General features: G+C 35.7%; 1 protein-coding gene across 16 annotated transcripts in view; it reads right to left on the bottom strand.

The window, feature by feature from the left end:
* Positions 1-25,697, bottom strand: part of LCORL (ligand dependent nuclear receptor corepressor like) — a 209,241-nt gene that overhangs the window by 127,878 nt on the left and 55,666 nt on the right. For 14 of the 16 annotated variants that reach the window (XM_037829490.1, XM_037829474.1, XM_037829476.1 and 11 more), the window contains one exon: positions 15,686-15,751. In XM_037829490.1, coding sequence (XP_037685418.1) covers positions 15,686-15,751 — 66 coding nt within the window. Of the gene's footprint in view, positions 1-14,114; positions 14,164-15,685; positions 15,752-16,868; positions 16,926-25,697 lie in introns of those variants that run through there. The other 2 variants (XM_037829481.1, XM_037829483.1) reach the window with 2 other exon arrangements.

Consider the following 25,697-nt stretch of genomic DNA (forward strand, 5'->3'; position numbering starts at 1 on the left):
AAGATACTGTTGATAAAATTAAAAATATTCTTGAGACACATGACACCAGATTTGAAGAAGTGGAGGAATGAATTAGTGACCTCAAAGATAGGGTGATGGAAAGTGAAAGCACAAAAGAACGAATGGTGAAAAAAAACTGAAAATTTGAAATGGATCTCAGGGAAATGATGGACAACATGCAGTGCACAAATATAAGAATCATCGGTGTTCCAGAAGGGGAAGAGAAGAGTAAAGAGCCATGAAGAGTATTTGAAGAAACTGTTGGGGAAAACTTCCCTACCCTTATGAATGACATAAATATTCACATTAAAGGTGCCCAACAAACTCCAAAAAGAATAAATCTAAATAAACCTACTGCGAGACATACACTGATTAGATTGTCAAATGCTGAAGAGGAGGAGAGACTTCTGAGAGCAGCAAGAGAGAAGTGATTCACCACACAGAAGGGAAACAACATAAGACTAAGTACTGACTATTCAGGGGGCACAACGGAGGAAAGAAGGCAGTAGTATCACATATTTCAGATCCTGAAAGAGAAAAATTGTCAGCCAAGAATTCTTTATCCAACAAAGCTCTCCTTCAAACTCGAGGAAGAGTTGAAAATTTTCACAGACAAACGCTGAGAAAATTTCTAAACAAGAGACCTGCCCTGCAAGAAATATTAAAGGGAGCTCTACTAGCTGAGAAAAAAAGAATGGAGAGAGCGGTTTGGAGAAGAGCACAGAACTGAAGAGTTATTAGTAAGGGTAGTTTGACGGAAAAAAAGAGAGGGGAAAAAAATAGATCTAACAACTAAAAGCCAAAGGATAAGATGGCTAGCTCAAGAACTCCCTTCACAGTAATAACTTTTTGAATGTATTAAACTCTCCAACTAAAAGATACAGATTGGTAGAATGGATTAAAAAATATGACCCAGTGATATGCTGTTTACAAGAGACTCATTTTAGACACTGTGAGACAAAGAGACTGAAAATGAAAGGATGGAAAAAATATTCCATGTAAACTGCAATGAAAAGAAAGCTGGATAGCTCTACTACTATCAGACAAAATAAACTTTAAATGCAAATATGTCCTAAGAGATAAAGAAGGACACTATATATTAATAAAATGGATAATTCACCAAGAAGAAATAACAATTATGAATATTTATGCACCAAATCAAGGAGCCCAAAATACATGATACAAACACTGGCTAAACTGAAGGGAGCAATAGATATGTCTACAATAACAGTGGGAGACTTCAATACACCACTCTCTTCTATAGATAGAACACCTAGACAGAGGACGAATAAGGAAACTGAAAACCTAAACAATATGATAAATGAATTAGACTTAATAGACATATATAGATTGTTATTTCTCAGCATACCAGGATATACATTCCTCTCTAGTGCCCATGGAACGTTTTTCAGGATAGATCATTTGCTGTGGCAAAAAACAAGTCCTAATAAATTTTAAAAGACTGAAATTATTCAAACACTCTCTGACCACAATAGAATGCCACTAGAAATCAACAACCACCAAAGAACCAGATCTTTCACAAATATATGGAGGTTAAACAGCATACTTCTAAACAACCAGTGGGTCAAAGAAGAAATTGCAAGAGAAATTTGTAAATATCTAGAGACGAATGAAAACAAGAAAACCACATATCAAAACCTGTGGGATGCAGCAAAGACAGTGCTGAGAGGGAAATTTATAGCTCTAAATGCATATATCAAAAAGCAAGAAAGAGCTAAAACTAAAGACCTAACTGAACAACTGAAGAGGCTAGAAAATGATCAGCAAACTAACCCTAAAGCAAGTAGACAAAAAGAAATAACAAAGATTAAAGCAGAAATAAATGAACTGGAGAACAAAAAACAACAGAGAGAATAAATAAAACCAAAAGTTGGTTCACTGAGATCAACAAGATTGACAGACCCGTAGCCAGAATGATAAAGTAAAAAAAGAGAGAAGACCCAAAATAAACAGAATCAGAAATGAGAAGGTGGTAATTACTACAGATCCCGAAGAAATAAAAATTTAAAAAAATCAAAAAGAAAAAGAGGATACTATGAACAACTGTATGCCAACAAGAATTTAGAGGAAATGGACAATTTCCTGGAAACATATGAACAACCTAGACTGACCCAAGAAGAATCAGAAGACCTCAACAAACCAATCACAAGCAAAGAAATTCAACCATTCATCAAAAATCTACCTACAAATAAAAGCCAAGGTCCAGATGGCTTCACCAAGTTTTACAAAACTTTCCAAAAAGAAATGACACCATTCCTGCTCAAATTCTTTCAAAACAATGAAGAAAAAGGAACACTACCTAACTCATTTTATGAAGCTGATATCACTCTGATACCAAAACCAGATAAAGACACTACAAAAAAGGAAAACTACAGGCCAATCTCCATAATGAATATAGAAGAAAAATCCTAAACAAAATACTTGCAAATTAACATTAACAGAACTACACACATCAAAACCAAGTGGAGTCCATTCCTGGCATGCAGGAGTGGTTCAACATAAGAAAATCAACTAATGTAATTCAACACATTAACAAATCAAAAGGGAAAAATCAAATGATGGTCTTGGTAGATGCTGAAAAACCATATGACAAAATTCAACATCCCTTTTTGAAGAAAACACTTCAAAAGGTAGGAATTGAAGGAAACTTCTTCAATATAATAAAGGGCATATATGAAAAACCCACAGGCAGCATAGTACTCAATGGTGAGAGGCTGAAAGCCTTACCCCTAAGAACGCGAACGAGACAAGAATGCCCACTGTCAGCTCTGCTGTTCAACATTGTGCTAGAAGTTCTAGCCAGAGCAATCTGCAAAGATAAAGATACAAAAGTATCCAAATTGGAAAGGAAGAAGTAAAAGTATCATTATTTGTAGATGATATGATCTTGTATTTGGAAAATCCTGAGAATTCAACCAAAAAGCCCCTTGACAAATTCAGCAGAGTGGCAGGATATAAGATTAATGCACATAAGTTGGTAATGTTCCAGTACACTAGTAATGACCTAACTGAAGAGTAAACCAAAAAAAAAAAAATAAAAAAAATCCATTCACAACAGCAACTAAAAAAATCAAGTACCTAGGTATAAAGTTAACCAAGGACATAAAAGACCTCTACATAGAAAATTACAAAGTTTTACTAAAAGAAAGGAAAAAGGACCTAAATAAATAGAAAAATATTCCATATTCATGGATAGGAAGACTAAATATTGTTAAGATTCAATTGTACCCAAACTCATCTACAGATTCAATGCAATCCCAATCCAAATTCCAACAACCAACTTTGCAGACGTGAAAAGCTAGTTATCAAATTTATTTGGAAGGGAAAGTTGCCTCGAGTTGCCAAAAACATCCTAAAAATGAACAAAGTGGGAAGACTAACACTTCCAGACTTTGAAGCCTATTATAAAGCTACAGCGGCCAAAACAAAATGGTATTGGCATAAAGATAATATATTGATCAATGAAATCAAACTGAGAATTCAGAAATAGACCCCCAGATATACAGTAGACTGATCTTTGATAAGGCCCCCAAATCCACTGAACTGGGACATAACAGTCTCTCAACAAATGGGATTGGGAGAACTGGAAAGCCATAACAGAAAGAATGAAACACAACCCCTACCTCACACCCTATACAAAAATTAACTCAAAGTGCATCAAAGACCTCAATATAAGAGGCAGTACCATAAAACTCCTAGAAGATAATGTAGGGAAACATCTTCAAGACCTAGTATTATTAGGAAGTTGCTTCTTAGACCTTACACCCAAAGCACAAGCAACAAAAGAAAAAAATAGATAAATGGGAACCCCTCAAAATCAAAAGCTTCTGTACCTCAAAGGAATTTTTCAAAAAGGTGAAGAGGCAGCCAACACAATGGTAGAAAATATTTAGAAACCATGTAACTGATAAGAGACTAATATCTTGCACATATAAAGAAATCCTACAACTCAACAATAGTACAAACAGCCTAATTATAAAATGGGAAAAAGATATGAAAATACATTTCTCCAAAGAGGAAATACAAATGGCTAAAAAATACATGAAAAAATGTTCATCTTCACTAGCTATTATGGAGATGCAAATCAAGACCACAATGAGATATCATCTCACACCAATGAGAATGGCTGCCATTAAACAAACAGGAAACCACAAATGCTGGAGATGATATGGAGAAATACAACTCTTATTCATTGCTGGTGCAACTGTATAATGGTATAGCCACTCTGGAAGATAGTTTGGCAGTTTCTCAGAAAACTAGATACTGAATTATCCTATGATTCAGTGATTCCACTTCTCAGTATATACCCAGAAATTTTGAAAGCAGTGTCACAGACAGACATTCGTACACTGATGTTCACAGCAGCATTGTTCACATTTGCCAAGAGATGGAAACAATCCGAGTGTTCTTCAACATACGAGTGGATAAACAAAATGTGGTATATACATATAATGGACTACTATGCAGGAGTAAGAAGCAACAAGGTCTTGAAAGATATGGCATCATGGATGAACCTTGAAGATGTAATTCTGAGGGAAAAACTCAGATGCAAAAGGAGAGATATTGTATGTTACCAATTCTATGAACTATGAACAATGTAAAATCAATGTCTTACAATGTAAGAATATTGGGGACCTAGTGATAGACGTTAGCGAGTGAAGGGGAATGATAATCTAATATGTTCAGATATATTAATGATGGTGAATTCAAATGTGTGGTAATGGATAGGGGTGAAGACTTTTAATGGGATTATAAGTATCAGAGCTGTATTGAAGGTAAATAGGAATGAAAGGGGTTGTTTAAAGGCATGTTTCCCACACGTCAGCACCACAAAGATAGATAGGTGCTTGCATGATATACTTCTAAGGCACAACACTGGCACAGAGAGTTGACAACAGAAGCGTACATGAGAAAAATCTACACACTGCATACTAGGGACTACAATTAATAGGAATATCATACTAGTATTACACAAATACTAGGGACAAATAATTGGGGGCTGACAAGAACTGCGAGGTATTTTAGGTCATGAAAATTGTTTAAAATAGAAAGTGATGAGGAATGTACAGCTAAGTGATGATAATGTGAGATATAGACGGATTATCATGGATATAACACATGCTATATGAACTTAGGAACCCCTTACTTTGTAAGTCAAGCCGTCGCTACTGAAGCTTGCTCAGGTGTAACTTGTGTCTATAAAGAGGAGGCTTAGCTCATCTGTAATTATGCCTAGGAGTTACCTCCAGAGAACCTCTTTTGTTGCTGAAATGTGGCCTTTCTCTCTCTAAGTCTGCAAATAAATTCATTACCCTGCCCCCGATGCTGGAGAGGACTCCCAAGATGAATGAGCCTTCCAGGCAACGTGGGACATAGATTCCAGGAATGAGCCTGACCCTGGCATCAAGGGACTGAGAATGCCTTTTTGACCAAAAGGGGGAAAATAAAGACAACAAAATAAAATTTTAGTGGCTAAAAAGAATGAAATAGAGTCAGGAGGTTATTAACACTCCTATGTAAGCTTCACCTAGACATGCCAAATGACTACAATATGATAAGCCCAAGTCAAAAGTAGTCCTGAAAACCTTAAAGAATACCCAGATCCTTATCTGAGACTCTATAAAAGTTTCACTCATTTAACTTTATTAATCAGAAAATTAAATACTTCAGAGTGCTCCTATGCCAGCTAAGTCCCAAAACACAGAGGTGGTAACCTCTTCAAGAACATCAACTATATGTGTCCCCTTTGCTCATAAAGTTGACACCCTTTTCTACATGAACAAGTTAGGGTGGTCACTGCCTAGAACATCCCTGAAGATCGGGAAAGTGATTAAACTAGAGGAAGGCATAGCACAAGACAAAATGGAAGTTAACAAAAGATTATGAATACTAAATCTTTACATAATTTTCTTTTTCTTAGTTGCAAGGAGAGTAGAATAGTTAGAGGAAAGAATTGAAATGGTGGAACTAAGCCACACCATCTTTTGAAATGTGTTCTAGAGCTACTTGTTAAATTGTAATTTGAAAGCTATAACTTTTTGTACCTTTTTATATTTCACAATAAGGAAATAACTGAAACTATGGTACTATAACTCATAACTTTGGAAATTTCCTATGTCTAGTTGTTAAATCATACTTTGAAAGATATCATCACCTTCTGTATATATGTTATATTTCATAATAAGGAAATATCTGAAACTGTGGAAATGTAACCTATAATGTTCTTTGAAATTTGCTATTTGTTAAATTGCACTTGGAAAGCTATCACTTTTATGTATATATATTATACTCTACAACAAAAAGATGATAAAATAAAAAGAAAATAATCTACAGCATATACAAGAATCTTATACTATCCAATTTATCTGGTTTCCAAGTTTTGAATAGCAACAAGTGTTCAGACTTCAAAGGATTTCTTTAAAAACATAAACAAATCTTTTCGAGTCCTGCATACAGATTTGTATAACGAGGAATACCTATACACGCACTCCTAGTATTTAAATATTAAAGCACTTTTAATAATGGTACCAACAACGAAAGCACATTTGTTTAGAAGATGATTTAGAAAGAAGCTGGAAATTTCTATAATGAATGTCATTTGGATTTGACTTTTTCAAGAGGATCTACACTTCGAAAGCACTGGTTTAATTTTCCTTTAAAACACAAGGCTGTTCATGTTTGACATGGATACACATTTATTACAAAAAGTGTCATTACTTTTAAGCCATTGAGCTTGACTAGCTTTTTTAATTCAAGAAAGCGAGAGAAGGGAGGAACACTTCACCTGAAGTTACCTATGTGTGAGAAAAACAGTTTGAGGGTCAAAGCTTTAGCTAATTTTATAACCCCTCTCCCCCACCCCATAAATGTTCAGAAAAGGACGTAAAGTATAAAATCTTCTTGAATTAAAAGAATGGAGTGAAATATCCAGCAACTAGGTATTAGCTAAATTCATTACAAAAAATACACAAGGAAAACTGTGTAGCCTTTAAGAATGATGATACAGAACTTTATATACCCAAATGAACCTGGATCTGTTCTGTTTTTGTGTAGAACTTTCTCCCCAGCTCCTATGATTTATTTAAATTCTCTCCCTCCCTCAGCGCCTCCTTATTCTTTACACTTTGCAGTTCTGAGACCCATCCTGTCTTACAGCAGTCTGCCCCCCTTCACCCTTTGTGTATATGAGGCTTTTCTGCCTCTAGTTTCTTTCCTGTTAGGTTATCCTGCCCTGGTGACCCAGATGGGGTCAATCCAGAAAGGTCTATTTTGTGTTAAGGTGTTCAGCAAACACAAACTGCATTCAGCTGGATAAAGCATTTATTCCTGATATACTGATGAAGAAACATAGTAGTACAAAAAGGGTATTATACTATATATATATAGTATATCTTATTTCAATAAAAGAACAAACATATACAAATACATATTTTGCAGATACAGAAAAATATTACAAGTGGTTATATCTCTGGGTAGTGGAATTAAGGGTAATTTTTTTCTTTCTGGCTTAATTATATTTTCTAATTTTCTAAAATGAACGTGTATAATTTATATAATAAAAAATAATAGTTTTTTAACTGTAGGATTTGTTTCCTTAGAATATTCTGAACCTGTGTAATAAACTAATCTCCAAAGGAACATACGTACATACATAACTACATAAACAAACAAGTAATAGTGAGTTAGCAAGTGGCTAAGAGTCACAAGTTGCAATTTGGGTTATCAGATTTTTACCAAGGCAATTATTTATAATGCTGACTTGGGATATGAATGAAGGAAAGAAGGTAAGAAAGGATGGCTGAAAGAACATCAAGCACAGGTTATTATCTTGATTCTGTACACTTTTCCTTTGTTCATTCATAAACACGCAGAAAAATAGTGATGCTATAGTCAATTAACAATAAGTGGATTCTGGGAAGATGGCAGCATAGAAAGAAGTCGAAGACTTAGTCTCCCCCAGAACAATTCATAAATGAACAAAAAACCAGTAAATAACCTGGAATGGTAGCGGGGAGACAAACGTGACAGTACACTCAATTTCCACCAACATGAATTGGGAGGAATGCCCGAGATCATAGCATAAAATCTGTAAGTAAAATTGCAGACCCACACTGAGAGCCGAGAACCTAGAGCCGGGAGCCCCTCCCTCACGGAAGCCGCGCCGTGCACTTTCTCAGCCCAGCTCCAAATGAGGTTTTAATAATAACTGCTCAATACAGACAGCGAATCCTCAACAAGCAGACAGAGGCTTTTGGTGACAACTGACCTTGGGAGAATCGGAGGAAATATTCTGTCTCTCGCTCTCTCTCTGTGGAGAAAATCTCAGCTGCTCTCAGCCCACAAGGCATTGCAGTAAAGACAACCTCACACATTCTGTATTCTGAAACGAGCTGAGAGACCCGCGGCACAGCCAAGCGGCCCAGGGCTTCCCTAGAGGGACGGCGCACACTGATGACGCAGCGTGGCATTTTCTCTCAGCTGAGGGAGGATCGCGGCTGGGAGGGGGGATCTGCTCAGAGAACCCAGAGGCGCTACGCCAAGTCTGGTGGTTTATGGGACACTGAGAGAGAGCTGCCCCTCCTCCCTGGCCACCTGGGCGCGTGCCCCACATTCAAGGCGGGTGACTCCAGCGGCGCGCCCAGGCTGAGCTCTCCAACTGAACACATAAGAATCATTTCCCCTCACTACGCGAGAACTGACTGGAGGGATATGGGTGGCTCACAGACGCCATCTGCTGGTTACTTAGAGAAAGTGTATGTCACCAAACTGTGTCTCTGAAAAATTAGATCGATATCCCTTTTTTTTTGATACAACTTGAAAGAACCCTATCAAGCAAAACAAATGCCAAGAGGCCAAAACAACAGAAAATCTTAATGCATATGATAAAACCAGATGATATGGAGAATCCAGCTCCAAACACACAAATCAAGATTTCAGAAGAAACGTTATTCCTCGCAAATTTAATTAAAGAACTACAATCAAAGAATGAAAACATGGCAAAGGATTTAAAGGACATCAAGAGGACCACGGCCCAGGATATAAGCGCCATAAAAAAGACACTAGACGCGCATAAAGAAGACATTGCAAGAGTAAATAAAAAAATAAAGATCTTATGGAAATAAAAGAAACTGTTGGCCAAATTAACAAGACTCTGGATATTCACAATACAAGACTAGAGAAAGCTGAACAACATCTCAGTGTCCTAGAAATCCACAGAACAGAAAATGAAAGAACAAAAGAAAGAATGGAGAAAAAAAACTGAAAAAATCGCAATGGATCTCAGGGACATAATAGATAAAATAAAACATCCAAATTTAAGACTCATTGGTGTCCCAGAAGGGGAAGAGAAGGGTAAAGGTCTAGAAAGAGTATTCAAAGAAATTGTTGGGGAAAACTTCCCAAACCTTCTATACAATATAAACACACAAAGCATAAATGCCCAACGAACTCCAAATAGAATAAATCCAAATAAACCCACTCTGAGACACATTCTGATCAGACTCTCAAATACTGAAGAGAAGGAGCAAGTTCTGAAAGCAGCAAGAGAAAAGCAATTCACGACATACAAAGGAAACAATATAAGACTAAGTAGTGACTACTCAGCGGCCACCATGGAGGCGAGAAGGCAGTGGCATGACATATTTAAAATTCTGAGAGAGAAAAATTTCCAGCCAAGAATACTTTATCCAGCAAAACTCTCCTTCAAATTTGAGGGAGAGCTTAAATTTTTCACAAACAAATGCTGAGAGACTTTGCCAATAAAAGACCTGCCCTACTTCAGATTCCAAAGGAAGCCCTACCAACAGAGAGACAAAGAAAGGAGAAAGAGATATAGAGAATTTTAACAGACATATATAGTACCTTACATCCCAAATCACCAGGACACTCATTTTTCTCTAGTGATTACAGATCTTTCTCCAGAAGGGACCATAAGCTGGGACATGAAACAAGCCTCAAGAAATTAAAAAAAAAAAAAAAAAATTGAATATACTCAAAGAACATTCTCCAAACACAATGGAATACAAATAGAAGTCAATAATTTTTGACCTATAACTCCACTTCCTACATGATAAAAAAAAAAACTCAAACTCTAAGGACAAATCAGTGGTTTTGAACTCAACGTAAAATATGTAATTTTAGACAACTATATAAAGGTGGGGGAATGGAGGAGTATAGGAACATTGTTTATGTGCCCTATTGAAGTGAAGGAGGTATCAAAGAAAAACAAGATTGATAGGGATTTAAGAGGTTAATTTTAAGCCCCACAGTAAACACAAGGACATTATCAGAGAATATAACCATAGAGATGAAATTAGAGTTTGGGTTAAGAGAAATGGAGGAAAGGGCAATGGGAAGTTAAGAAAGGAGTGTAGGGTTGCTGTTTGAGGTGAAGGGAAATTTCCAGCAATGGATGGCAGGAAAGAGCATTACAACCTTCTAAATGTGATTAATTCCACTAATGGAAGGCTAGGAAGGAGGTGGAGTGGAAGATTTAGGCTATATATATGTTTCCACAATTGGGAAAAAAAAAAAAAAAAAAAAAAAAAAAGACAGTCTAAATAGATGACAATTGAATGCCAAGGATGAACCTGGATAGGATTGGAGGATGGAGGACAGGAGGCTCAAAGAGACACAGCTGAGACATAAGGAAAAGGAAATATAGAATGTAAGCTTTGTATCATTGTTGAATCTCTTGTACTTCTTAACTGTGCTTAATGGAATTGCATAAAAGAATGTTCTTATTCATGGGAAGTGTATCTGTGAATTATAGTGTTTGTTCAAGGATGTGTGCAGCTAGCTCTCATATGTTCAGAAGACAGAGCAATAGATGATGGATGATAGATAGGGAGGGAGCAAGGCAGGGAGGGGAAGAAATAGTGATGTGACAGCATGTTAAAGTTGGTGGATTGGGCTATCAGGGGAGGGGGGGTCAGGGTATGATGGAATTCTGTGTATGGGGTTAGTACTGTTTTTGCAACTGTTCCTATAACTTTGAATTTATTTCAAAATAAAAAAAAACAATAAGTATCAGATAATAAATAATTTAAGTGCAAAAATATGCTAAAAAGGGATATGGTGATTCAAATTAAGAGATTTAAGAAATAAGATCATATTGGCCATAAAAATGATAAAACACTGGAATGAGCACATTTTGGAGTCTCCATCCTTACAACAGCATTGTGCATGGATGTCATTATTCTGAACTGAAGATGGGTGGCTGGGACAGATGATCTTTCAGATACCTTTATTCTACCATGTATTACTCAATAATCCTGCTCAATATTAATGAAGGAATTACCTTTCCAAGAATTAGCAGACTAGTGCCACAATACTATTAAGCCCTCAACTCAAGATTTATTTATATAAAAAAGGACCCTTAGATAGAACTTTGGTCTCAGTAGAATTGAAGTTACCAGAGTTAGCATATTACAATGATCAGATACAAGACCCAGAAATGATTCAATCAGAAATCAAAGTAGAAAATCTATGCTGGTTACCTGTTTTGTAAATGCTCTGTTCCATAAAACTTAGGACAAGTCCACAGAAATGTTCTCTCCTAGTGCTCTAAACCATGGTTAAGTCTCCAAGCAAACAATGAAATACCTAAACTACAGAATCCCAGCAACTATATCACAGATGAAAATCACCCTTTGATTTATGTTCTCCAAAGAGAAAATACTCTCAGATCAAATTTAGGATTATGGTTTGGAGAGAATCTCTCCCTCACCACTTTTAGCATCTGAAGTGGAAGTCCTTTGATTACTGGAACAGTGGGGAGAAGTAATTATCTGGGTCTTTTTTGTCATCCCCCCCAAAGTAAAGGAAAGTGGAAGATAGGCAAGGCCCCAGAGGTAGAAACGGTAAAGACACTGTCCTCAAAACAGTAATGTCAAGGGAAAAATGGGGAGTGATCCAGGAGGGAGATGAGTTTCAGATTAAAGCAGTCAGGATAAAATTAGGCATATCTGGGAAACCTGGGGTTTCAGAAAGAAAGCCTAAGCTGGGTACCCACTGCTATTTCAGATGTGTTGAGGTATTTCTGGAGGTTCTGTGAATAAGCTGTTAAGTACTAATTTGTAGGTGGAACCAGAGAACTTTACTGTGTGAAAGTAACACTAAAAAGCAGGACACCTGAGATACCAAGCTATTTATGGATAAACCTTTAAAAAGAGAAATAATTCTGAATACCTGAGATTTACATTATTCTCTGTCATGTCCCCCACCAGGATTTATGCTAGAGCCCTGGAAAGAGAAGGCTCTAATAAATAACTAATGGTGTAACTCTGAACATACAAGGCAATATTTCTCGGAGTGGCAATTTGAGGTCCTGGCAGTCAGGACCATGAGAAACAGGAGATAGAGCTGCAAACACGTAAGTTACACCGATAACAGTAGCCAGGACCCGAAGGGTTCCATGAGTCACTTAACCATTTTTGAGCACTAACAAGTTCCTGAGAATACAAAGTTGAAGACCATTTCGCTGACCTCAAACACCTTAAGATTGTTGGTAACACATTTAAGGTAACCCATAGGTGCTTTCAAAACTAAGTAAGAAAAACTGAAAAACTGCTAATATCCTTAATATACCTGCAAGCTCCCATCCCCACCCCAGGCATAGTTTTAGAAAACACAACTTTTACATGAAAAGAATGTGTTTATGAAGTTGAGACTTCTAATAAAATTAAATTTCCTTAATGACTCTATAACATTATAAAATAAGATAAAGTTCATCTGATATTCCAGACTGTTCCAGTATTACACACATGATATGATCAATATCACTAAAAAACTAAATAGTTGAGACAAATATCTAATACTTAGTCAGCAATAGCCCTTAATTTGCAACAAAGTGTTTCAGTAAGGCAAATAAAAAATCATGCATTTTTTTAAGTTTTGTATTTTGAAAATTAGGCAATGCATGTTTTATAAAGAAAAAACCATGTATATAAAAAGAAATCAAAATCATCTATAATCCATACTCCAAATAAAACCACCCGGAACATTTTGGTGTCTTTTCCTTCCAATCCATTTTCTATAAAAACATACATTCTTTTCATTTTTTTTACAAAAATAGGATGACTCAATATATAGTACACTGTAATAATAATAATATAAAAAGCTAAGAACTCATGCTTGGTCAGTGATGCCTCACCTATCCGGGGTCTGTTTCACATACACCCATGAGCTGCTAATATCCTTTCCTGACAGTGAATTCCCAAGCTGTCCCTGTCAGATAACACACTCCAAGATTCCTATTCTCCATTAGCCTGGAGCCTCATCCATGTTGCAGGGGTGACAAATTCAAATAAAACAATCCCAAACCACACACTTCACTGAACAACTGCTAAAACCCCATCCTTATAATGCTATAAAAGGCACTGTACACAGGTCCATATGTTGTTCTTTGGCTCCCCACCTGCTTGGTTGAGTCTCACATTCTTCATGTTTTCTCCCTGTGGAGCTGTGCACATACCATTCCTCTCTGTTCAAGGACCTGTGAGCATTAATAAACTTTTCTTTCATACATCTCTGGTGTCTAAGCCACACCCAGCTATCCCATATAAATGTCCTTATAACAAATACAAGCATCGCAACTTCCTTTTTTCCAACCTAACCATGACAGTCTTTCCAATTCACTAACTCCACTTCTGTAACATAGCTCTTAATGGCTGCGTATGTTTCAATTATAGATATAAAATAATAGCTATATATATTCTAATTATAGACATAAGGTAATTTACTAAATGGCTCCTAATATTTTTAACATATAATAGGAAAAAGAATGGAAGCCAAAAGCATTTGTTATGGGTTGAATTGTGTCCCCTCAAAAAGATATGCTGAATTCCCAATCCCTGGTACCTATATGTACCTTATTTGCAAATATGATCTTTGCAGATATATTCAAATTAAGATGAGGTCATACTAAATTAGGGTGGGCTCTAATCCAATGATTGCTGTCCTTATAAGAAAAAGAGAAGACAGCCATGTGAAGACAGAGGCAGAGAATGGCGAATACTGTCACAAGCCAAGGAACAACAAAGACTGTTGGCCACTACCAGAAGCTATGAGAGAGGTATGAAATAGCTTCTTGCCTTGAGACTTCCGAGGGAGCGTGGCCCTGCCAACACCTTAATCTTGGACTTCTAGCCTCCAGAACTGTAAGAGAACAAATTTCTGTTGTTTTGTGTCCCCCAATTTGTAGCAGTTTTTTACAGGAGTCCTACAAAACTAAGACAGCATTATAACGAGCAGCCTTATATACACAATACATCTTTTGCACACTTATCTGATTATTTTCTGGAAATACAGAGAAGCAGAAAGACTTTGTAGGTAGGTATATTTTTTAGGCTTCTGAAACTTATTGATAAACCGTCTCTGAATTACAGTGAGTTTTTTTAAGTTATACAAAAAGTATTAGGAAAACCGTATAAAATTATACAGAAAGCAGAAGTAACACAAAGATACATTACTGTTTAGGCAAATCCTTTCTACATAACAGCTGAAAAGAAAATCAAGGTAGGTCATACTTAATAAGAAATGTATTCCTGTTAAATTAAGAAAAAAAAAAAAAAAACTATAATGGGTCAATATCAGCATCATAATTGCCAATAATGCAAAGCAGCCTTTCCCTTTAACAACAGCAGTGAAAGGTACACTTACTTTTATAAAAAATTCTAGTGAAAAGACAAGGTTATAGATTAGAAATGTGTGGCCTTTTCAGGCTTAAGTGACTTACATGACTTTCCTAAACTCAGTAAGAACAAGAATCAGTTTCCTGACTTCTAACCAATATTCTATAAAGTCTTCAATTAAAAATTTTTTTCAACTCTTCTCTTTAGATATTAGAAAGAAATGTCCTGACAAAAACAGAAAAAAGGAGTCAAACATGTATTAGTTCAGCCACAAACTCTCCCTTTCCAATATTCAGAAGTGTTTCACTAAAAAAAAATGCATAAAATAATAAATTCTATCATTGAGCCAAAATAAGTTTTGTTTTCTATTTTGATCTACTATACAAATTTTTTTGAAAGACTATGATATTATGTAATAAAAAAAATAATCTTTAGATCATTTTTCTTATTCCTTTAAAAACACATTTTCTAAGTATGGTGACTTGAAGCTGTATGTACCCCAGAAAAACACATTCTTAATCTAATCCATTATTGTGGGTGTGAACCCATTCTAAGTAGGACCTTTGACGAGGTTACTTCAGTTAAGGTGTGGCCCACCACAACCAGGATGGATCTTAATCCTATTAGTGGAATCCTCTACAAGCGGAATGAAATTCAGAGAGAAAAAAGGGAACCCAAAAAAGAAGGCAGATACCAGATGTCCTTATACGCTTTCTTGATATGTGACAAGCCAAGGACCAAGAATCCCCAGCAGCCAGCCTCAGAACACCAGTCTTCGGGAAGAAAGCATCACTTTTTTGACACCTTGATTTGGACTGTCTCCCAGCCGCAACTGTGAGCAAATGAACTCCCATCATTTAACCTAACCCATTTCATGACATTTGCTTGTGTAGCCTAGTAAACTAAACACTAAGTAAAAGAGATCACAACACAAATTATTATTTAACATAAAGCTAATGTAGGAAAAGCAGTTAACATTTGTTAAATGAGGATGCAAGGTTAAAATTTAAAAATAAAATAAAAGACATTACCTTCGAATAAACTGAGGTCTCTTCGTAGCCGTGGTCCATAAAGCCCTTCTAAAATACTCTCAAAACCTGTGTTTTTAAAGAAAGAAAAGTATATTAACTATTAGAAAAGCTTAATTTTATAATAATCAAGAGCCATAAACTGTACAGCAATCAGCAAATTTAAATTTCACATATGATGTTATTCTTTTTTCTCTAGTGGAATTAAGCCTCAGTAGGCAACACACAAAATAGTAAACAGTCACACATAACTATTAGAAATTACATGATTGCAAAGAAATTAAAATATTCAAATGCAAATATTCACTACTAAAACAAGTAAACACCATTGTCACTTAGAGATATTCCTGGGGTTAAAATATTTTGGGCAAATTTCTTATATTTTATAGAAAGGGAAGAATAATTAGAAAAGAGATATGTTACAATCTTGTTAATATTTCTTACAAAAAAATAAAGTAGATCTTAACCTTAATTATCAAAATGAATAAATCATTGTCAATGGGGAGAAATACCCATTGTGAAAAGTATGAGGTATAAATCTAAACCTATTTGCAAAAATTAAACACCACATTTTGTTCATGGTTATAGACTGCATTAATTTAAAAAAAAAAAATCATTGAATATCTTGCCAAGTTAACACCCCAGTTCACAAATTTACCAGAATTCTATCTGCCAAATTTACAAGTTTATTTATGTTTATTTCATACTCAGTTTTAAGCACAGCTTATTGATTAACTAAAAGGCATCCAAAAGAAAATGACCAGGAGAGCAAAATAATTTGGAAACCAAGAAAAGGAAGTAATTTATACTTCCTCAGACTAAGGAGGGAAAAACTACAGGAGGCATGATAGACTTGACAAATGAAAGAAAATTTGCTCAACAGTATTTCTAAATTATAAAACATGAGACATGCTCTTACAGAAATATTTCGTAAATTATAGGATGGTTTAAAAAAAACAAACATCTCTGAAATCCATACGTAACTTTAAATCAATGGCATGTCATCAGTCTAACCAGCAACATGTGTTCACTTAGTAGCTCATGAACTAATGATACATCTTACAATTGATGTCTTATATTTATCAAAGTAAGGCAGTTACCATGGTACTTGGTAAATATGTATTCAATAAAACTTTATGAAATGACTTTTTCTAAAATTCAATTTTACTGAGACATATTCACATACCAAACAATCATCCAAAGTGTACAATTATTTCAGTACTATTACATAGTTGTGCATTCATCACAATTAATTTTTGAACATTTTCATTACTGCAAACAAAAAAAAATCAGAAAAGTAAAAATTAAAGTAAAAAAGAAGACCCAAAACATCCCATCCACCTATCCCTCTCTATTATTCATTTACTTTTTGTTCCCATTTTTCTACTCATCTGTCCATACACTGGATAACGGGAGTGTGAGCCCCAAAGTTTTCATAATCACATAGTCACACAGTATAAGTTATATAGTTATACAATCGTCTTCAAGAATCAAGGCTACTGGGCTGCAGCTTAACAGTTTCAGGTATTTCCTTCCAAATATTCCAATAAACTAAAAACTAAATAAAGGATATCTATGTAACACTTAGGGATAACCCGAGAATGTCCTCTCAACACCATTTGAAATCTCTCAGCCACTGAACCTTTATTTTGTTTCATTTTTCATCTGCCTTTCGATCAAGAAGGCTTTCTCAATCCCTCGATGCCAGGTCCAGGTTCGTCCCCAGGAGTCATGTCCCACGTTGCCAGGGAGATTTACAACCCTGGGAGTTATGTCCCATGTAGAGGGGAAGGCAGTGAGTTTACCTGCAGAACTGGCTTGGAGAGAAAGGCCACATCTGAGCAACAAAACAGGTTCTCTGGGGGCATCTCTTAGGCACAATTATAATAGGCTTAGCCTCTCCTTTGCAGTATCACGGTTCATAAGGGCAAGCCCCAAGATTGAGGGCTTGGCCTTCTAAATTGGTAGTCCCCAGTACTTGTGAGAATACTGGTAATTCCTCTGATGGGGAAGTTTAGTATTTCCACAGTTTTCCGCATTCCCTCAAGGGGGGGCCTTTACAAATACATTTGTATTCTCTGCCCATATTACTCTGGGATGTATCTGGGCTTCACACTAACCTATACAAGCCAACCAGATCTCGTTTCCTATTCAAAGTTCCACGTAATTATGGTGTTTGAATAAACTGACTGTACCAGTTAAATTATTTAGTGTGTTACAGAAAATATAGATCCTGCACAAAATAAACATCTCTTCTTTTGGTCTCACACAGAAGTTGAATTTTTAAAACACTGTTCCCGGTATAATCACATAGTTATGCATTCACTACAATCTATATGAAGACATTTCCATTTATTCAGCAAAGAAAGAGGAAGAGGAAAAAAGAAAAAAAAATGACAACTAAAAAAAAATAAAAAATAAAATTAAAATAAAATAAAAAGTTCAGACACCACCACAAATGTCAGGGGTCCCATACCTGTCCCTTATATCCCCCTTTTATAGACAGTTAGCTTTGGTATATTGCCTTTGTTACAATTAATGGAAGCATGTTACAATGTTACTGTTAACTAAAGGCTCTGGTTTGTATACTGTATTTTTCCCCAATACCATCACATTTTCAAAACCTTGCAAAGCTGACATTCATTTGTTCTTCCTCATGTAAAAACATTCTTATATTTGTATATTTAATCACAATCACTGACCACTCTAGGTTTCACTAAGTTATACAGTTCCAGTCTTTATCTTCTATCTTTCATTCTGGTGTCCTGCCTACCCCTAACCTTCCTCTTTTAACCATACTCACAGTCATCTTTGTTCAGTTTACTTACAATATTGTGCTACCATTACACAGAATTGTGCTATCATTTCTGGATCTATACAATCAGTCCTCTTGAACATTCTATACTCCTTCAGCATGAAATGACTTAGTTTTTATGAGCAGAAATTTTGGATAGAAAAGTGAATGAACTACCACTAGAGAGCCTTCAAGGATGCTATACTAAAGACTTTCACAAAACTAAATAAGCCCAAACTCTCCTGCTAATATTAAGATATTCTACTTTCATTGTGCTGTGATCAGGGTGCCCTAGAAATACTGCAGTTTACTACTTTAGGATTTTTTCTGTGGTATACTGGATATGTACAGACTCGCTCTAAAGAGGCCCACTGAATTTAAACAGTGCATAGTTCCCAGATTTCATCCTGAAGAAAAGAAAGCAAACAAGGATTTGTACTTTAGTTGTACTGAATTTCTCAACTCTTCACTATATAGCAAAATTTCCCTGAGATCATAAACTAACATAAATTATGATATATCTGTACATCAAAGCCTAGTCATCTGCCATAAATTTAGTAGCATGTAAGTTATCATGTTATGCAGACAAACTAGGGGTGGTGTGACACTTTGAATGTGTTATGTCCCCTAGAAAAAGCCATGTTCTTTGATGCAATCTTGTGGGGCAGACATTTTAGTGCTGATTAGATTGGAATCCTTTGAGTGTTTCCACAGAGATGTGCCCCACCCAACTGTGGGTGATGACTCTAATTCGATAATTTCCATGGAGATGTGGCCCTGCCCATTCAGCACTATATAAGCTCAGACAGAGGAGTGAGCTTGCTACAGCCAAGAGGGACACTGTGAAGAAAGCACAGGAGCTGCAGATGGGAGACAGTTTGAAGACGGCCGTTGAAGGCAGACTCTTGCTCCAGAGAAGCTAAGAGAGGACAAATACCCCAAGTGCAACTAAGAGGGACATTTTTGAGGAACTGCAGCCTAGAGAGGAACGTCCTGGGAGAAAGCCATTTTGAAACCAGAATTTTGGAGTAGACGCCCGCCACGTGCCTTCCCAGCTAACACAGGTTTTCCAAACACCATTGGCCACCCTCCAGTGAAGGTACCTGATAGCTGATGTGTTACCTTGGACACTTTATGGCCTTATGACTGTAACTGTGTAACCAAATAAACCCCCTTTTATAAAAGCCGATCCATCTCTGGTGTTTTGCATTCTGGCAGCATTAGCAAACTAGAACAGGAGGGAAGAGAAAGCAGAAATCAACAGTGACTAGAATTTACTGCAAATATTAAGGTTTCTTTCTTTAAAACACTTAAACACTCGTAAGACTAGAGGTGCTCTAAAACTATAGAATCATCGTCTCTCCCTCTCTTTTCCCCCATTCCCTTTTTCCTCTTTCCTCTTTCTTTGTACTTACACTGCAGTCTTTGATATTCTAAAGAAGCTCCTGTGTTTGGGCCTTTTGTATTTGCTGTCCACTCTACATGAAATGCTCTTTTGCCAAGTATCCAAATACTTACCTCACTTCTCTAGGTCTTTGTTCAAATGCCATTTCAGTCGCGCATCCGTGAACCCACCCTTTCTAAACGGCAACAACTCCTTTTCCTGGGGCCTAATGCCTTTCTTCTCTTTGCCTTGTCTTTTCAAAGCACTATATATTGGTATAATAACTCTCTCCTCCACTTCAAATGTCAAGTCTGCCTTTTATATTTACCATTGTGTCTCCAACATCTAGAAATATATCAAGTACATAACAGAAAAATATTTGTCAAATGAATAAATTTTATTATGTTATGAACTATAATACAGAAGAAATTCAGTGACTTAGCAACATAACAAGATGATAAAAACTATTAAACTCTAAAAATACTCATACTTGGCAATGAAATATTTTTATCCTAGAATATTTAGTGTGCATTCTTATAAAACAGTAGATAAACCACTATAATTTACTTGATTTCTATAGGGTAAGAAAGATGTATAGAACTCAGAATATTTCAAATTACCTCTTTAATACCTTCAAGTCCATTCTAAAAAAACACAGCATTAACTTTCAAAAATAATCCGTACTTAAAAGTCCCTGGGTTGAGAAAGTTTAAAATTCTTAAATTCCTGAATTTTATGCAGACAGTAGATAATAAAGAACATCAACAATACCCTTTATTTCTGCTAATTTTTTTCTTCTCTCCCTACGTTTTTGAAACTATAGATCTCTACAACAAATTAAGACTATCTCTAAATTCCCTTTCCTTAGATTTCGATCACTTATGATATCTTTAACACACTTTCTCTCTGTAGTGGTTGGGTTCCAGCTAACTTGAATCATATTACATCCAAATGTTCTGAACATCAGCTCTATACTGAGAATTCGGATCTGATGATAAAAAATCTTGGTATTACCATTGAGCTCCAGGCATTTTGGATGCTAGAACTGTCTTGCTGAGTACCTCTCTGAAACCATTTTATGCACCCCAGTCTTATTACCAATCCTGATTCTGCTACTGTTTTAGATCTCATTCTCTCCCCCAAAACCCATGATGAAAAAGAAAAGCATGATTAATACCTATTTGATTCCTTCCAGTTTAAGCATCTAGATTTTTAGGCTCTGAGGTCTACATTTAATCAACAACCCCAGGTGGAATATAAAACACCCACATTTCACAAAATACTGCCTTAATGATTCCCAAATTTACAATTTATATGCTTCTTGAAAATTTTGAGTCATATCCTTATCTCCCAGAGAACAATATCAGAAATTGAACTACTGAAACCCATTTTAAAAAATGTTGCATAAAAATAAGTATAAAGAAAAACAAGGGAAAAATATTCTTTGCAAATACTAATTATGTGTGTAAAACTATCTAAATGGTTTTCCAAAGCTGTTTTACAAACCTACAGCAGTGCTGAGAGACTCTTTGCTGGTCCACATTTACACAAACACAGTTACTGTCAGGCTTTATAACATGCCATTTCAATGGATGTACAGCAGTATCTCCTGGTCTGAATTTTTTTTTCCTGATTAATGAGATTGAGCATGTTTTCATTTATTTCCGCTAAAATACTTTTGCTCTGTTTTAAGAAATCCCTCCCTATACCCAAATCACAAAAAGTCTCATTTAATCTTCTTTAATGATTTATATTTACAGAATTCAAAATACACGAAACTGATTTTTGTGTATTGTTTGAAACAGAGGACAAATTTCACTATTCCACATGAGTATCCAACTATTTCAGCATGATCCAGAAGTAGTAATGTCATTTCCTTTCTTAAATCTCTTAATGTGGTGAAATACACTTACTGATTTCTAATGTTAAGTCAATATTCCATGCCTGGGAAAATGTAACATGAGCTAGTTTTACATGTTTGCTACAAAATACATCCTGATACATCTTTTAATATGTGCACATCAATGTTCACAGTAATGACTGGCCTGTAAGTTTCTTTTATACTTGTCAAGTTTTGGTATCAATATTATTCCTACAATCATAAAATGATTGGAAATGTTTGAATATTTAGTAGAATATGCCAGGGAAGCCAACTGGGACTTAAATCTTTCTGAAGAGTTATTACTGTATCAAGTACCTATATTTCTTTTTCTGTCGTTTCTCAAACCTCTGAATTGACTAGAATTTTTTTTAAAGCAGTTTTATTCAAACACCATACAATCCATACAACATGTACAATCAACAGCTCTCCATATAATCACAGAGTTGTGCTTTTGTCACCACAATCAATTTTAGAACATTTTCACTGCTTCAAAAAGAAAAAAACTCATATCCCTTAAACCACCCTCTGTCACTTAGCACTGATGTGGTACCTTTGTTACAACTGATATAATATTATGATATTACTAACTATAGTCCACAGTTTGCATTATGTGTATTTTTTCCCAAATACCAGCCTATTAACACCTGGTAATAATGAAATACATTTTTTCTAGTTCATGGAGGAACATTCTTATATTTGTACTATTAAACACCTTCATCATCCACAACAGGGCTCACTATGTATGATGGTTAGATTCATGTGTCAATTTGGCTAGGTGATGGTGCACAGGTGTCTGGTCAACCAAGGACTGGCCTAACCATTACTGCAAGGACATTTGTGGCTGGTTAATAAATCAAAAGACTGGTTTATTAAATCATAGTCAATTGATTGCATCTGTGGTTGATTACATCAACGAAGGGCATGCTTTCCGCAATGAGATAATTCAATCAGTTGGACTTAATCCAATTAGTTGAAGACATTTAAGGGAGAAAGAGAACTTTCACTTCTTCAGCTAGCCAGCCTCTCCTGGGGAGTTCGTCAAAGACCTTCATTGGAGTTGCCAGCTTGCTGCCTGCCCTATGGAATTTGGACTCGTGTATCCCCACAGCTTTTTAAAATCTCATATTTACATGTATCTCCTGTTGGTTCTGTTTCCCCAGAGAACCCTAACCAATACACTAATAAAGTAATACACTAATACACCCTAATACACTAATACCACCTTTTTCCAGTGTCATGTATGTCATACATGTAACTTCCCCTTTCAACCACACACACAATTCAGAGCTGTTAATTACACTCTCAATAAAGTACTACTGTCTCCTCTACTGATTTCCAGACACAATCAACCTTATTAAAAATTCTGCACAAATTCAGCATCAGCTCCCCATTCTCTACCCTCATTCTACCACCTGGTAACCTACATTCTCGATATTAACCCCAAGAATTTGTTCATTATATTTAGTTCATATTAATGAGGTCATACTAAATATTTGTCTATTTGATCTGGCTTATTTCACTCAACATACTGTCCTCAAAGTTCACCTATGCTGTCGCATGCATCAGGATTTCATTTCCTCATACAGATTAACAATATTCCATCATATATATACACATTTTATTAACCCCTTCACCAGTTGATGGACACTCGGGTTGCTTCCATCTTTTGACAACTGTGAATAATGCTACTATGAGCAACAGCGTGCAAATGTCTTTTCTGTTTGTTTAATAGTCATTCTAGTAAGCGCGAAACAGTATCTCATAGCAGTTTTAATTTGCATTCCCCTAATAGCAAGTGATGTTGGACAACTTTCCATATGCTTTTTGGCATTTGTATTCCCTCTTTGGAAAAATGTCTATTCAAATCTTTTGTCCATTCTTTAATTGGATATTTTGTCTTTTTATTGTTGAGTAGAAGGATTTATTTATATATTCTGGATATTAAACCCTCATCAGATGTGTGGTAACCAAATATTTTCTCCCACTGAGAAGACTGCCTTTTCAGCTTTCGGACAAAAGTCCTTGGATGCACAAAAAACTTCAATTTTGAGGCAGTCCCATTTCTTTCATTGCTTGTGCTTTGGGTATAAAGTCTAAGAAACCACTGCCTACCATAAAATTTTTCTTACTTTTTTTTTGTTGTTTTTATTTTTTCTTATTTTCTTTTTTTTAACTTTTACCATTAAGATTTTGAAAATGCTTTCCTACATTTTCTTCTAGTTTTATGGTCCTAGCTCTTATATTTAGGTTTTTGATCCATGTTGAGTTAATTTTTGCATAAGGTGTGAGATAGAGGGTCCTCTTTCATTCTTTTGGAAAATGAAATCCAGTTCTACCAGCACTGTGTGTTGAAAAGACTGATCTCTCCCAATTGAGTGGACTTGGCAGCCTTGGGAAAAATCAACTGACTATATATGTACAAATGATTTCTGAACTCTAAACTGGGTTCCACTGATCAATACATCTATCTACATGCCAGTACCATGCTGTTTAGACCCCTGTAACTGTGTAAAATGGTTTAAGACAGGCAGTGTGAGTCTTCCAACTTTGTTCTACTTTTTCAAGACGTTTTTGACTATCTAGGTCCCCTTACGCCTCCAAATAAATTCGATAATGTGGCTTTTCAGCAAGGTTTTGTAGTTTTCTGAATACAGGCCCTTTACATTCTTCATTAAATTTAATCCTAGAAATTTGAATATTTTAGTTGCTATTGTAAACAGAAATTTTTTTCCTTTGATTTCCTGCTCAGGTTGGTCTTTACTGGTGTATAGAAACACCACTTACTTTTGCTTGTTGATCTTGTATCCCACCCCTCTGCTGAACCCATTTACTAGCTCTAGTAGGTATGCTGCAGATTTTTCAGAACTTTCTAAATAGAGGATTATGTATCTGCAAACAGTGAAAGTTTTACAGCTTCCTTTCTGATTTGAATGCCTTTTATTTCTTTTTTTCTTGCCTAATTGCTCTAGGTAGAACTTCTAGCACAATGTTGAATAACAGTGGTGACAGTGGGCATCCTTATCTTGTTCCCACTCTTAGAGGGAAAGCTTTCAGTCTTTCAAAGTTGAGTACAATGTTTGCTGCAGGTTTTTATATATGGCATTTATCATGTTGAGAAAGTTTCCTTCTATTACTGTCTCTCAAAGTGGGGTCATTACTACTGACCTTACTGAACTAAAAAGATTATAATGGGATACTATGAACAATTGGACACCGACCAACTAGATAATATGAAAAAAAAAAAAAAGGAAAAATTCCTTGTTCTCCAGACAGCTTCATGTGCTACTGACCCTTTATGAGTTTTTTAAATACAGTTATTGTACTGAAATGAAAAGAGTTAAAAAAACAAACAAACAAAAAAAACTATAGAGGAAAAACAAAGAAAAATAACAGAAAGGTTAAGATTCCTGAGAAGGAACAGAGAAAAGAAAACTGTCTCCTGAGGGTGAAATAATTGCACAAATAGTGCAATTTTTAAATTGTACCTCATGACCAGAGCAACAATCAGAGGAAGAGCTAAAAAATCTGTTCAGTTAGAAACAAGCAATTCTAAAGATCTAGGGTAAGCTGAACCAAGTGTCAACGAAGAACCTTAACGCAAACCAATCTACAATAAAAACCTAGGGAAGAGAGAACAACTGATCTTCAGAATAAACTCATTAAGATAATTACCTGCCTAGAAATCAGCAAAAAATTGCAAGCCATATTAAGAAACAGGAAGATATGGCCAGCCAAAGGAACAAATTAAAACTTCAGAGGAGACACAGAATATGAAACAACTAATCAAAGATGTTCAAACAAATCTCCTAAATCAATTCAGGGAGATGAAGGATAATATGACTAAAGAAATAAAGGATATTATAAAGATATAAAGAATGATTTCATATTTGGGAATTCATTGTGTTACAGAATCAAGTCAGCCTGCTAAATTATCCTACTGCTACATCCTTAAGAC

This window comes from Choloepus didactylus, chromosome 3 (genome assembly GCF_015220235.1).
Source record: "Choloepus didactylus isolate mChoDid1 chromosome 3, mChoDid1.pri, whole genome shotgun sequence".
NCBI classification, from domain to species: domain Eukaryota; kingdom Metazoa; phylum Chordata; class Mammalia; order Pilosa; family Megalonychidae; genus Choloepus; species Choloepus didactylus.